Here is a 15072-nt window from a genome sequence, read left to right as displayed (position 1 = left end):
ACAACAAACCAAACCCATTACCCCATTCACTGGTCCCCCATGAAACCACTAATCTACTTTCTATCTATATAGATTTGTCTATTCCAGACATTTCATATAAGTGGAATCACACAATAGGTGGCTTTTGTATCTGGCTTCTTCAATTAGAATATTGTAAAGGTTTATCCATACTCTAGCAAATATCCATACTTCGTTCCTTTTCATTGATGAGTAACATTCAGTTGTATAAACATACCACATATGGCTTATTCATTTATGAAGGACATTTTTGATGAATAGAAAATTCTTGGTTGTCTTTTTCTTTCAGCAGTTTGCATACATCATCCCACCACCTTCCTGACCTCCATGGTTTCTGATGAGAAATCAGCTGTTACTCTTATTGATGATCCCTTATACACGATAGATCACTTCTTTCCTGCCGCTTTAAAGATTCTGTCTTTGGCTTTCAGTGGTTTGAGTATGATGTATCAAGTGTGGATCTCTTTTGAGTTTATCCTACGCGGAGTTCATTGGGCTTCCTGGATGTGTAGATTCATGTTTTCTATCAAATATGGGAAGTTTTGGTCATTATTTATTGAAACATTTTTATCTTCCCCCTTCTCGATTTACTCTTCTTCTAGTACTCCTATTATACATATATTGGTGCACTTGATTGTGTCCCATAGGTATCTGAGGCTCTGTTCATTTCTCTTCATTCTTTTTTCCTTTCTGTTCCTCAGACTGGATAATCTCAACTGACCTGTCTTCGGGTTTGCTGATTCTTTCTTCTGCCTTCTCAAGTCTACAGTTGAGCTTCTCTTAATGAATTTTTCATTTCAGTTATTATAATTTTGAACTCCAGAATTTCTATTTAGATATCTTTATAGTTTCTATCTCTTCAAGTCTCTATTTGGTGAGACATTGTTCTCACACTTTCCTCAGTTCTTTGGACATAGTCTCCTTCAGTTATCTCAACATACTTAAAATAGCTGATTTACAAATCTTTGTCTACTAAGTTCAACATTTGTGCTTCCTACGGATGGTTTCTACCGACTGTATGGGTTTTTTTCCATCTGTGTATGAGCCATACTTTGTTATCTGCAATGTCTCAAAACTTCTTGTTGGCAACTACACATTTTAAATAATACAATGTGGGATCTCTGGAATTAGATTCTCCCCCTTCCCCAGGCTTTGTTGTTGCTGCTCTTTTGTGTGGCTGTTTCTTCAGTGCCTTTTCTGATTGAATTCTGTAAAGTAATACTCTTTGTCATGTGTGGCCATTGAAGTGACTGCTTCATTAGGTTAGTAGTCAGATAATGGTTGGACAGATGTTTCTGTAAATACCAGAATCACAGACCTTTGCTGTAGCTTTAGCTAACAGTCCCTGTGTGTATACTGGGGTGCATTTTCATCGTTCAGGCAGTCAGTTTATAACTCTGTCTTAGACTTCATGTGCTGCTTGCATAGAACCTCAGGGTCAATCTCAGGTACTTGCTTAGGGCCTTCTCAAGTCTCCTGAGTATGCACACAGCTCTGGACACGTGCACAGCCCTTCACGGGCCTTTGAGGTTCCCAGGAATATGAAAGAGCTTTTCAAATCTCCCTGTGAATATCTCATTCCCCAGCTTCCCCTTTTAAGGTTTTTTTGCTTAGCTTTTTGTTTGCTCCAACTGTTATCACTACCTCAGGCAGCTGTAATGTCAAAAAATGGACAGTGATTGTTTTTGACAAACATTCTCAGGGAAAAAACTGTTCCCACTGATTCTGAGTTAAGCCAAATAAAGGCAGGTACAGGATGTGGGGTTTTCCAGGGAACTGCCAGACAGGACAAATAATGACAACTCTCTAAGAAAGGGGCTTTTTGTAGGATCTCCAACCCCATTCTGTCCCCTTCAGTGACCTTTAGGCGAGATGCTGGCTTTCAAGGCTACCTGGAGCTAGGGAGAGGACGATAACGGGGCAAGTTAAAACATCATAAAGCTCTCTGTTCTAACTAAGAAGCCATTTGATATTATTTGGATGTTCTGTCCCCTCCAAATCTCATGTTGAAATGTAATCCCCAATATTGGAGGTGGGGCCTGGTGGAAGGTGTTTGGATCATGGGGGACAAATCCCTCATGAATGGCTTAGCGCCATCCCCTTGGTGATGAGTGAGTTTTAGCTCTGAGTTTACGTGAGACCTGGTTGTTTAAAAGTGTGCAGCACCTCCTCCCTCTCTCACCATGTAAGATGCTCGCTCTTGCTTTTCCTTCTGCTGTAAATAAAAGATCCCGGAGGGCTCACCAGAAGCTGAGAAGCCACTGGTGCCATGCTTGAACAGCCTGCAGAACCATAAGCCTCATAAGAGAAAAGAAACCTCTTTTCTTTATAAATTACTCAGCCTCAGGTATTTCTTTATAGCACTGCAAGAACAGATTAATACACCATTTTTCTTAAATAAATGTTCCCCAGAGTACTGTAGGCCTCTGTTAATTTTCAGAGTTCTGAAACAATTTTGACCATTTTTGTACACTCATTGCCTTTATAGAAGAGAAGATTTTTGGAAGTCTTCACTCTGCCATATCTGCCCTCATCATTCTTATTTTATTTTTTAAATGTCAACTAGTGGTTTAAAATTAGTAAACTGATTTTTATTTCCAAAAATTAATTTTCATTCTCTGTAATATCTTCTCATATATCTTCATGAACCTTCATTATTTATTGGATACAATAAAATACAAAGAGCTTAGGTTTTTCTGATCAATGAGTTTTGACAACCATAAACACCCATGTAAGCACCATCAAAACAAGATAGTACAACTTTTTCGTCAGACTAGAAAGTTCCCTCTTGTACAAATCTCCTAGTTTTGCAATCATTTTCTGATTTCCATCACTATTCTTTTGTCTGTTCTTGAATTTCATACACACGGAATGTTTTCGAGACTCATCTATGTTATTACATGTACTGACAATTCATTCTTTTTTAAAAAAAAGAGTCCTATTCCACTGTACAATTTATTCCTTCTACTGTTAATAGACATTTGGGCTGTTTTCGGCTTTGAACTATTAAATAAAGGTGACATAAATGTTGTTGTTCATGTCTTTTTGTGAACACTTTTTCATTTCTTCTGCATAATTACAAACGCCTGAAATCTATTTAACTTTACGAGAAACTAACAGTTTTCCAATGTGTTTGTATCATTTTCCACTCCCACCAGCAATATACAAAAGTTCCAGTTGGGTACAGTTAGTGTTTTTGTTGTTGTTGTTAATTTTACCCATTCTAATGGATGTGTTTTAATTTACGGTTACATGACGACTAACGATGTTAAGCATCATTTTATTGTTTATTGTTCATTTGTATAACTTATTTTGTCTAGCGTCTGCTCAAGTCTTTTGCTTCTTTTAAAAATTGGGTTGTTTACTTTTTTACTATTTATTTGTCCTTTGTGAAGTATATGTGTTGTGAATGTTTTTTTCCAGTCTGTGGTTCATCTATTCATTTTCTTAGTGATGTCTCTTCTCTTATGGACAGCAATTTCTTATTTTGATGAAATCCAATGTATCCCTTTTAAATTTTAGGGAGTGGTAGGCAGAGAAGCCCCTCCCTGACAACAAGTATCTATGTCCTAATCCTCAGAAACTACGAATCGATTACATTACATGGCAAAAGAGACTTTACAGATGTGATTATGGGATCTTCAGATGGATCATGCGGATGGGCTCAATCTATCACAGAGGCCCTTGAAAGTAGAAGACGAAGGCCTTAGGGTGAATCATAAAGATATAACAATGGAAGAAGAGGCAGGAGAGATTCAAAGCATGGAAGGCCACTAGACCTGCCACTGCCAGCTTTGAAGATGGAGGCAGAGGGCTATAAGCCCACAAGAGGAATGTGAGTGGTCTCTATGAGCTGGGAGCGGGCCTTAACTGATAGCTAGCAAAAAACTGGGGTCCTAAAATTTAAAACCACTAGCAACTGAATTCTGTCAACGACGTGAATGAGCAAGGAAATTGATAGGAACAGGCCCTAGAGGCCTTCTAAATAAATCCAGCCCTGCTAACGCTGATTTTGGTGTTGTGAGACTCTACGCAAAGACCCAGTGAGTACACTGGATTTCTAATCTAAGGGACTGTAAGATCACATATTTGTATTGCTTTAACATGCTAAATTTGTGGTAATTTGTTATGGCAGCAGTAGCAAACTAAAACAAAGTGCTTTTTGTGCTCTGTCCAAATCTATGCCTACCCTGAGTTTGAAAGTTCTCCTATTTTTCTTCTAGAGGCTTCAAGGTTTTATTACTATTTTAAGTTCTCTGTTTCTTCCATTACATCTGCCTCAACAGGAATCCCCTAATTTGACTGATCTACTTGTCTCTCCTTTAAGTTACAAAGTACCCTTAAGTGACCTGTGGCTTCTCTCTACTTGCCCTTTTATCAGGTGTGAGTTTTCTTGACACCTATGCAAGGTAGGAATATTCAGGTCTTTCAGGCAGTAACGATGGCAGATGGACTAAGGTACAGCAGGTGACCAAAGGCTGAGAAGACTGAGATTACTTTAAGGGCTGATGGTCCCATGGCCACCTTCAGAACATGCCTTCCTACAAGGGACATTCTCTCCTGGCCTCCTCCCACAACCCAGCCTATCTAAATTTCAACCAGGGTTTGATTCCTGGCTCAAGTTCCATAGCTTCCATTATAAGTTTTCTCTGAGCAGCCTGCAGGCTCACTTACGTCACTCATTTGGCATATTTCCATAGAAACCACACACCTCTGATGTGTAAGCCTTGTCTCTCCAACCTGATCATCTGTAATCCCAGCTGACTAAACGCTAAATAAATGCTGTTGAGGTAAACTGCATACATTTGATTCGACAATGCTATATTCAAGAGTATATCCTAAGGAAATAATCAGCAAAATGTATGAAAGATCTATACATAAATACGTTCACTGTGATGGTGTTTATAATGGCAAATTGGGAAGAACCTGAAAGTCGAACAGCTGGCTAAAGTAAGTATGGCACAGCGCTATTAGAGACTCTATGAAGGCATTTAAAATGATGAAGCAGACCCCATACATATTTAAAAAGATGTTTTGCTACATGAAAAAAGAATGTCAAGAGCACTATGACGACATGTTTGGAAATAATTCCATCACTTCCACAACCAAAAATCATGAAAAATCTCCATACAGTACAGGGTCAAACATATATACTTGGAAGGATATATACCAAAGTGATAACTGACTACCTCGCTGCAATAAAGTTTGCTTTTTCTTCAACATTTTCTGTATTGAAAGTTTTACAATGAACATACATTTTTTAAATTTAAAATTTTTATTTTAAAAGTCAACACATTTGTCCATTCAATAATTCAGCTCCTGCTCCTTTTTTTTTTTTTTTGAGATGGAGTCTTGCTCTGTCGCCCAGGCTGGAGTGCAGTGGCGCCATCTCGGCTCACTGCAAGCTCCACCTCCCAGGTTCACGCCATTCTCCTGCCTCAGCCTCCGGAGTAGCTGGGACTATAGGCGCCGCCACCACGCCTGGCTAATTTTTTTGTATTTTTAGTAGAGATGGGGTTTCACCGTGTTAGCCAGGATGGTCTCAATCTCCTGACCCGCCTCGGCCTCCCACAGTGCTGGGATTACAGGCATGAGCCACTGTACCTGGCTCCTCCCTTTTTAAAAAACTGGGGTAAAATTCACTTTACATAAAACTCATCCTGCACTCCAGCCTGGGCGGCAGAGCGAGACTCCGTCTCAAAAAAAAAAAAAACAAAAAAACAAAAAAAAAACAAAACAACAACAAAAAAAACTCATCCTTACTTTTTAAAGCAGTTTCTTCCTCCATGTGCCCAATTAACATGACTATATTACTGTTTTCCGTTCACCAGATTCAGAAATGTCCTGATTTCTTTTAGAGGGGATGAGGATTTTTAACTCAATTATACCAACTGTCATCCTCTCTCCATATGCAATCATTTTAGCTCAATTTTGTTAAATCCACATTGTCATGATGAAAGTTAAGCACGTATTACTCATTAAAAACCATGTGGGATTCCTTCCACCTCCCTCTTGTGATGACCCTGTTTCCTGGATCCCATGACTTCTTTGCTTAGTGTGGTCCCTCTTTAGGATGGGAACACATCCTCCACTAGCTTCCGGAGAAAAGAATGCAGGGGAAGTAAATTTTTGCTGTACAACTCTGTGCAGCTGAAACAAGTTCCTTCCTACCCTCACATTTGACTGACAGTCTGGTTGGGCAGAGAATTCTGGGTTGAAAATATAATTAAAGGTGTTGTCTTCCAGTTTTCCTTCCAGTTTCCAGTGTCCCTGAGACATTCCATGCCAGTTTTATTCCTGATCCTTGGGTATGATCTGTTTTATTTTCTTCCTGGAACTTTTTAGGATCTTCATTTTATTCTCTATGATCTGAAATTTCACCACAGCATATCTTGCTATGGGTCTCTCTCATCGTTGTGCTGGGCCTTGGTAGACATTTTTAACCTACAGACACATTCTTCAGTTCTCGGAGATTTCCTCTTTCTTTGCATTTCCTCCCTTACATTCTCTTCTGTTTTTTCTTCTAAATATTGGGCCTTCTGGATTTACTCTCAAAATTTCCATTTCTATTTCTTACCCATTTTCTATTTTGTTTTTAAAATCTTACTTTCTGGAAGAATTCCTTGACCAACTTCCAAACTTTACAGAATTTTTTAAATTTTGTCTATCGTATTTTAAATATCTAAGATTGTTCTTGTTCTTCAATTGTTCTTTTTGCCTTTATAGTGTCCTGGTTTTGTTTTATAGATATACTATGTTTTCTTGAGTATATAAATTATAATTCTTTTTTTTTTTTTTTTTTCGAGACAGAGTTTCGCTCTGTTGCCCAGGCTGGAGTGCAATGGTGCAATCTCGGCTCACTGCAACCTCCACCTCCTGGCTTCAAGCTATTCCCGTGCCTAAGCCTCCTGAGTAGCTGGGATTACAGGCACCCGCCATCATGCCTGCCTAATTTTTGTATTTTTGTAGACACAGGGTTTCACCATGTTGGCCAGGCTGGTCTTGAACTCCTGACCTCAGGTGATCCGCCCACCTCGGCCTCCCAAACTGCTGGGATTACAGGAGTGAGCCACCACACCTGGCCAACATAAATTATAATTTCTTTGGAACTTTCTGCAATGTCTCAGTTTCTTCCAAATTCTATTTTTTGTTTCTTTTTCATTATTATTTTTTAGAGACAGGGCATCCCTCTGTGGCCCAATCATAACTCGCTGTAGTCTCAAACTCCTAGGCACAAGGGCGCCCTCCACCTCAGCCTCCTCAGTAGCTGGGAATACAGGTGTGTGCCACCACAGCCAGGTACGTTTTTTTTTTTTTTTCTTTTTTTTTTAGAAACAGGGTCTTGCTATGTTGCCCAGGCTGCTCTCAAACTCCTGGCCTCAAGCAGTCCTCCTGGCTTAGCCTCTCAAAGTGCTAGGATTACAGATGTGAGCTCCTGTACCCGGCCAGTAGTGTACTTACACTTTTAAGGGTTTTGCAATTTGTCCAAGTCTTTTGGGGCTGGGGGGTGCTTAACCACCTTGATCTTCTTTGTCTCTCAAACAAGCAGTAGAATCCTCATGTAGCACAGGAGGAAACTGTTCCAGCAAGGTCGAGTGGCAGGCTCAAGGCCACGTGGTTAGCCTGGCATGGTCAAGGCTGGAATCCAGGTCATCTGACTCCCCAGGAGGTGCCTCTTTTATGTCACATCACCTCTTGGACATTGGTGCCAGGCCACCAACTCATGTTGACTAAGGAATGGGAAAAGGGGAGCGGAGTGCTGGGTAGTACTGGGCTCTGATGGAGAGGCGTCTCAGGCCTCTGGGTAAGCACAGGGATGCCACGCATCACTGACCCCGGACTCAGCACATTCTGATCCACTTTTCAGTATATTCTTATTTGATCCTGAGAAAGACAGCACGCAGGTGCCAGTGCTGCCTTTTATACAACAGGGAACTGAGGGCTGGAGAGTGAAACTCAGCCAACACAAGGCCTTGCAGCCGGGGGCAACAAAGCTGAACTCTACGTCCGGTTTGGCCAGCCCCTCCTTCCCTTTCTCCCATTGGGGTGGGGGTGGGGAGGGCCCTGTTGACAGCTCTAGGTGGGCTCACCTCCCTGTCCCCAGCCCCCTGTGCAGAGCACACCCCCAAGGGAGCGGGCCCCATGCTGAGGAGCCAGGAACCTGTGGGCACAGAGCCTCCGAGGTGCCTTCCCGTCCACAGAAGTTGACAGCTGTGAGGGCCCCGCCTTCTCAGAAACACTGCGGCAGTGGCGGCGGCAGCAGCAAGCTCTCTGAGACGAGCCCATGCGCTGGTGGTCGTGTTTTTGTGTTCATTTTTAAGTAAAATATTTTTTGAGACAAAAAACAATGAAAGATACCTACCTAAGCTAAATTCTAAAATGGGCTCATCTGGGTCCTGTATATTTCCTGAATAGAAAAGAAATGACAGAAAAATCACCCTTAATAAACTTTTCCGTTTTCAGATTAAATGCACAAATAACCCTCTACTTTCCCCCAACAACAACAACAACAACAACAACAAAAACTGCCTTGCAAGACAATTTCTTTATTTTAAAAATACTTTGTTTTTGAGATTGCTAAGAAGCCCCTGACCCCACAGCCAAAGCCCTGCTTCTCCTCGGATCTACACACCCACAACAGGGAGGGCTTTTACCTCTGCCTGGGCGTGAGCCAGCCAGACACTTGGACATTCCCACACTACCCTGCTGGTGCCCCCCACCACACTGGAAAACGAATGTAGTCAGGCTCCAGCAGAAGCGGTTCACAGGAAGAGGGCTGATGCCCCCCTTCCCTATTTCCTCATTCAACCAAAAGGATGCCAAACCAGGGTACCCTGTAGTCTAGGGTAGTCGTGGGGACTCATCGGGTCCCTCCCAGCACTGCCACAGTGTGGAGCCCACGCGCTGTGAGCTCATACCTGGAGCCCGGTGCAGGCCCTGTGAGGCTCACCTGCCAGAGAGAGGCCCAGCATGTCGGCCGCCACGTCAATGGTGGAAGCCCGCTGCACCGCACGGGCCCTGGCGCCATGGCGAGGGCTGTGCTCTCTTGCTGTCATGATGTCATTGATCCTGGATCAGACCACGCCTGATTACCCGGGAAGCCTTGGCACCGAGCCCTAGTCCGCTAAAGTGGCAGTAGCCCTGAGAAAAGGAGCACTGGTAAGAAATCAGGGGGATGGTGATGAGAGAAACCATGCTCTCATTTAGAAAGAACGTGACCTAACAGGGGCAAGGTACAGGGACAGGGTTCCCCAGCCTGTGAGGAACCGGGGTGGACCGTCCGCTACTCCCCGCCCCTTCCGGTCACTTCTTCCTCCCCACTCCCCAACACAGGGTGTCCATGGGATCGCTTGAGGATGTCCTGTCCTCTTCAATGGAGATATGCCACAGTGAATGACAGTTTTCATATAATCATAAAATATGGCTTTTGAGATTTTCTTGTTCTCTTTATTATGCTCTTCTGTTGGCAAGTCTTGTAGAACCTTTAAAAATTTAAATCAATTCGGCCGGGCGCGGTGGCTCAAGCCTGTAATCCCAGCACTTTGGGAGGCCGAGGTGGGCGGATCACAAGGTCAGGAGATCGAGACCACAGTGAAACCCCGTCTCTACTAAAAATACAAAAAAAAATTAGCCGGGCGCGGTGGCGGGCGCCTGTAGTCCCAGCTACTCAGGAGGCTGAGGCAGGAGAATGGTGGGAACCCAGGAGGCGGAGCTTGCAGTGAGCCGAGATCGCGCCACTGCACTCCAGCCTGGGCAACAGCGTGAGACTCCGTCTCAAAAAAAAAAAAAAAAAAAAATTTAAATCAATTCAACACAGCCTCTGTGACAAGGGTAAGGGCTGCAGAAGAGTCTGCTGCCCACGGGCTACATAGAGGTGGCAAAACACTAGCGGGACGAAGCTCAAAACTCTAGCCTGCTGGCTTTCTTCCCGGAGCTGCATAAACTTCACGTGTCTGGGTCTCAGGCTTTGCTTCCCGCAAAGCACGTAATCTAGGCCTAAGCGAAGTGGGGGGTGCTGTGCTGTGGAAAGGGAGGGTTCTGGGTAAAACACTGCCACAGGCTGAGTCAGACGCTTCACATGGCTCCGAGCTCCAGAGCTCACACTCTGCTCTCAGAACTAGGTTAAGCAGCAAGAAGGGAGTTTCAGGTTTTTCCAACCCTATGTGCTACAACTCCTGCTGTCTCTAGAAAGAACCAACCTTTAGAAGTTAAGATAATTAGACTGAGCAATAAGCCTGGTTTAAACACTGTCTCAGGGGTCTTCCTATTTCCAGAGACAGCCCTGTCTTCTCAAACAGTGTCCACACCCTGTGCCTGAAGGACCTGGGCGCCTGTCCTTGGGTTAATTCACCAAACAACTTACTGGACATGTTTGCTCTCGGACCATGTGGCATTTCTTCATAGAAGCACGTCCAAATCCATCATCTAAAAATAAGAAAGCGAAAACTTAACAAGCTGCTCAAACATGAAGTTCCTGAGACTGCAATGCCTGGAAACGTGGAGAGGCCAAGAGCTAATCCACGTTTGTTTGAGCTCCACATCCCAATCCAACCTTCTGGCTCAGAAATACAAGTTTTGCCCAAACCCAAAATGAATGAGAAAGAGAAAGCACATCTGCCTCTCCCCTGCAGGGCTGATCTGTTGGGGGAGTCTGGGCCTGTCCTAAAGAGCCAAGTGGGCAGCTGGGTGTGGTTTAGGGAGATGAGGAGATGAGAATCTGAGACCAGTTTCCCCACTCACAAACTACAGGCCCTGGGAGAAGCAGCAGGGCTCTCTAAGGCCCTGCCCTTCGGGATGGATGGGCTGCACCCATCTCATGGGGCTGCAATGAAAACCAATGCGCATGAACAGGAGAGGGCTCTGCAAACTCCACTAGGCTCCCACAATACTGGGCCCCCAGGCCCCAGCCAGCTTCAGCACCACAGGGGCTGTTAGGCAGGCCTCAGGGCTTGGCTCATGAGCCATCCCTCTCAAAGCACCAGGGTCGGGGAATCAGATGACAGCAAGAGCAGAGTGCTTAGCCCAAGGCCGACTCAGTGTCTCTTGCAGGCTGTGCTCCTATCCCTCCCATTAGGGGTGCCCAGGGACCTTCAGCCTGGGCATCTCCGCAGGCAGGGCAGTGTCCTGGTGGGGGAGCCACAATAAAAATCACCAAGGGGAAGATTTGCTGGTGAACGTCAAAGGCACACAAGTGAAGCAATATGCAATGTGACTGGTAAAACAGGAAAGTGCTTACCATACTAACATCTGCTTTTTACAGTAATGCTTGTACACATTAACAAAACACTCACCAAAATGCAAGTGGCAAAAGGTAGGAATTCATAAATGAGGAACACACGTGGTAAACATTTTGAAAAAGTGACCAAACTCATTTAAGTAACACAATGCTAAATATGCTTTCCTTCACCTAAATTAGTCCTCCTAAAGAGTTTTGTTTGTTCTTTAATGAGAATACACATTGCTGGAAGACCTGGGGGAAGCTGTCTAGGACTCTCCTACATTGTTAGTCCATCTTAGAGTACTTCAAACATTCAGAAAGCCATCTGGCATTAATGATCAAAATGTGTAAATGATAACAAAACTCTTGCCAATAGTCTAGAACACGGAAAAGACTACTGGGTAAAAATGCTTATTGTAGCATTACTTATAATAATAAAGCAATCCAAATGTCCAGCTACAGGTAAGAAAAGAATGTTCTGGAACATCCATAAGACACACTATTATCTGGCTATCAAAATGATCATAATATAGCCAATAGACACATAAAAAGTTATTCAACCCCATGCGTCATGAGAGAAATGCAAACTGAAACCATGAGATACCTCTGCACAAGCACTAGAACAGCAAAAATGACACAGACCAACAATACCAAGTGTTGATGAGGATGTGAAGTAACTGGAAGTGACACTCTACTGGTAGAGCGTAAGTAGTCACCCACGCTGGAAAACTGGCCGTCTCTACTTAAGTTGAACATACACCTACCCTGTGACCTGGCATACAACTCAGACTGGCAGCTGCGAACAGAAACGCACACTTATGCTCACCAAAAGCCTGTAGAGAAGGTTTGGAGCAGCAACGTTCACAGGAGTAAGATACTAGAGACAACCTAAATGTTCGTCAACAGAACAGATGAAACAATGGGATGAGTCTCAGAAACAACGTCAAGGGGAAAAGTTAAGACCGTTCCAGGCAAATCCATTCGTATGAAGTTCAAGCACAGGCCAAACGAATCTGTGGCGTTTGGAGTATGGAGAGTGGTCTCCTGAAGGGGTGGGTACTGACTGGGGAGAGTGAGAGGGCTTCTGGGGCTCTGGAAATGATCTGGGTGTGACTTACACACAGACTTGACTGTGTGAAATTCACTGAGCTCTAGGCAGGTGATTTTTATACCCCAATACAAAGTGTATACAAGACAGCATAGCAAAAAAAAAAAACAAAAAAAAACCACTTACGTCAGTTCTGCATCATGCGTTTTTAAAGAAATAGCCCACCTTTGCTCTGTTTGCAGCCGTTTAAAGAGATACTGTACAGAGGGGAGAGCCAGCAGGAGGCTGCATCAAGACGACAGCCATGCTGGGGGTGTGATCATGGGGAACTGTCTTCCTCCTTCTCTAACGGCCGTCCTCTTGTGTCACTGAAGATTGCGCCCCATGCTGGCCAGAGGCAGGGCAGCATCCCAGGCATGATTTCAGCTAGAAGAAAGGGTTCCTCTCTTCTGAACCTCTTCCCAGTGTCTCCAGCCTTCCATTGCCTGCCTTGCCGCCCAGCTCAGCCTGCTAGTGAAGGTGTCCGTCACCCGCTTCGGTTGCGACAGTGGAGACAGGCCACCTAACAGAGGGACACATCTGTACCCCAACATCCTGCCAGCCCACCCCTTTCCACCCTTCCCCGCAGGGTCCCTGCCCACTCTACCTGCCTGCTCTGCCCTTAGGAGGGTGGTTTGTATCTTAGGCGCGGTGAGGTTTCTGGAGATAGAAATGCTTCACGGGGTACATCTACAAACCAATTTTACACCTGAGAGAGTTCACAGGCCACAGAAACGTTTAGGTCAAAAAGACCTTAGAAGCACTTCGTAATTATTTGGGGACATTTAATTAGAATCTGCAATTTAAGTCATCAAGGCCCAGAACGCAAAGCTAATTTGCTCAGCTGAACGTGATTTCTCTTCTTGGTCTCATTAATATAAGGAAATTCACCAAGGATTCTTCTATTCCCAAGGTCCTTGTTTTGCCTCCCAGCTCCATTTGAAGACCAGAGCTCATGAAGAGGAAAAACTGCACTTAAGTAGAAGAGGAGACAGACTGTGTGGGAGCTGCCTACGGGGTTGGAATTTTTTCTTGGTGTCAAGAAAAAAAAAAGCAATAACCCAAGAAGTGAGCAGCTCCCATTCCTCACGCTGTGCAGTCACGTGACCCCTCCAACAAGCGGCAGCGGGGCATCAAGTGGACAGCAAACCCTGAGGTTCTATTCCACTTCCCATGATGTCCGTTCCAGCCACGGGGGGCAGGGAAAGGGGTGGCGGAGAGGGCACTGGCAGGACGGGAGGGGTGTTAGGATTCACACAGGACCAGTAAGTGGCAAGGCCTTCAGCAGCAGCCCTGGGAAAGGTTTGCCAGAGGCCTAGAGGGAGGACTGCAGGCCCCTCCGCCCCAGGAACCTCTCAGGCTCCCCTGAGCTGGAGTTGAGGGGCGAGGATTAACACGTCAGAGCTCCACTTTTGCTTATTCATTGGGGTTCTTCTAAGAATAATTTCTAAAAGGAGTTGCACAGATGAGGTCATGGAGCTCAGGCAGAGTGATTTTTTTCAAAGTCGCATGGAGATGAAGGATGAACTATCGTTATCAACCCAAAGAAAAAACCCAGGTGCAATGGGGGTCCCTCTCCCTGCCCAACCCACCGGACCCTGTCCTACCCCACCCCGTCCTACCCACCACAGCCTACTGCTGTCACCGCAGCAGCAAATGGGCTGAGAAGCTTCACTGTGCCTCTACTCTCCAAACACAGGCAGCACGAGAGAAAGTAAAATGAAAGGCTGGCATGAAGCTGACCATGAGTCAGGAGTCCCTAAAAAAGAGGCTACTTTACAGGGGCAGAAAGAGGAAAGACTTACTCTCAGAAACCCCAAATCCAGGACAGCTAAAATCATAGACCAGTGAGGTGTCACACCATTCACTGGCACTGAAAGTTACTATTAATAATAACCTCAGAGAGACAAATATCACCTTCCTGCAGACAGACGGGAAGGATACTGCAAAGGATGCGGACGAACCTCCAGCCGGAAGAGGTGCATAGGGCAAGGCATGTGGGAAGGGCGTGGAGCTGCCCTGCCTGCCCTGTGTGCCACTCCCCAGGAACCTCTGCATGCTCAGCTATCCAAAAGCTCCCAGAACTCAGTCCTTTGGAGGTTTGGGGTTTTGTACTTTTTTTCCCCCTTCAGCTTTTAGAGACAGGGTCTTGCTCTGTCTCCTAGGCTGGAGTGCAATGATGTAAGGCTTACTGTAGCCTCGAACTCCTGGGCTCAAGCCATCCACCCATCTCAGCCTCCTGAGCAGCTGGGACTACACGTGTGTGCCACCAAATCTGGATAATAATTAATTTTTTTAAATTACAGATGGGGTCTATGTTGTCCAGGCTGGTCTCAAACTCCTGACCTCAAGCAATAATCCCACCCTGACCTCCCAAAGTGGTGGGATTACAGGTGTGAGCCCTAACACCTGGCCTCCTTTGGGGTCTTTCATGAAAGCTTCATTATAGACATAATTGACTAAATCACTGGCCATTGATCTACAGGCTCAACCTTCAGCCTCTCTCCCCTCCCCAGAGGTGGGAGGGTGGAAGACTGTAAATTCCAGCCCTCTAATCATGGGATTGGTTACCCTGGCAACCAGCCAATCCTAGAGCAATCTAAGAGCCCCCAGCCACCAGTCATCTCACTAGCATACAAAGACACTCCTATCACTCCAGAGATTCTAAGAATACCTCAGGAAAAGAGGGAGGAAGACCAAATACAGATTTCACAATGCCACCCCCCCCAACTCCTGGTGGGGCTCAGGA

General features: G+C 44.9%; 1 protein-coding gene across 45 annotated transcripts in view; it reads right to left on the bottom strand.

Annotated features, from left to right (window-relative positions):
* INPP4A (inositol polyphosphate-4-phosphatase type I A) overlaps window positions 1–15072 on the bottom strand; it is a 165024-nt gene that overhangs the window by 76439 nt on the left and 73513 nt on the right. For 39 of the 45 annotated variants that reach the window (XR_012421910.1, XR_012421908.1, XR_012421907.1 and 36 more), the window contains exons 2-4: window positions 10382–10443; window positions 8969–9159; window positions 8381–8425 (exon numbers count right to left, since the gene is read on the bottom strand). The exons of the other annotated variants lie outside the window; for them this stretch is intronic. Coding sequence is in view for 35 of the 39 variants with exons in the window: in XM_045368772.3 (XP_045224707.2) it covers window positions 8381–8425; window positions 8969–9074 (151 nt within the window). In the remaining 4 variants the exon portion in view is untranslated. The remainder of the gene's footprint in view (window positions 1–8380; window positions 8426–8968; window positions 9160–10381; window positions 10444–15072) is intronic. 45 annotated transcript variants of the gene reach the window in all.

This window comes from Macaca fascicularis, chromosome 13, assembly GCF_037993035.2.
Source record: "Macaca fascicularis isolate 582-1 chromosome 13, T2T-MFA8v1.1".
Taxonomy (NCBI): Eukaryota; Metazoa; Chordata; class Mammalia; order Primates; family Cercopithecidae; genus Macaca; species Macaca fascicularis.
The sequence above is the reverse complement of the archived record's forward strand: the minus strand, read 5'-3'. Positions and strand labels throughout refer to the sequence as shown.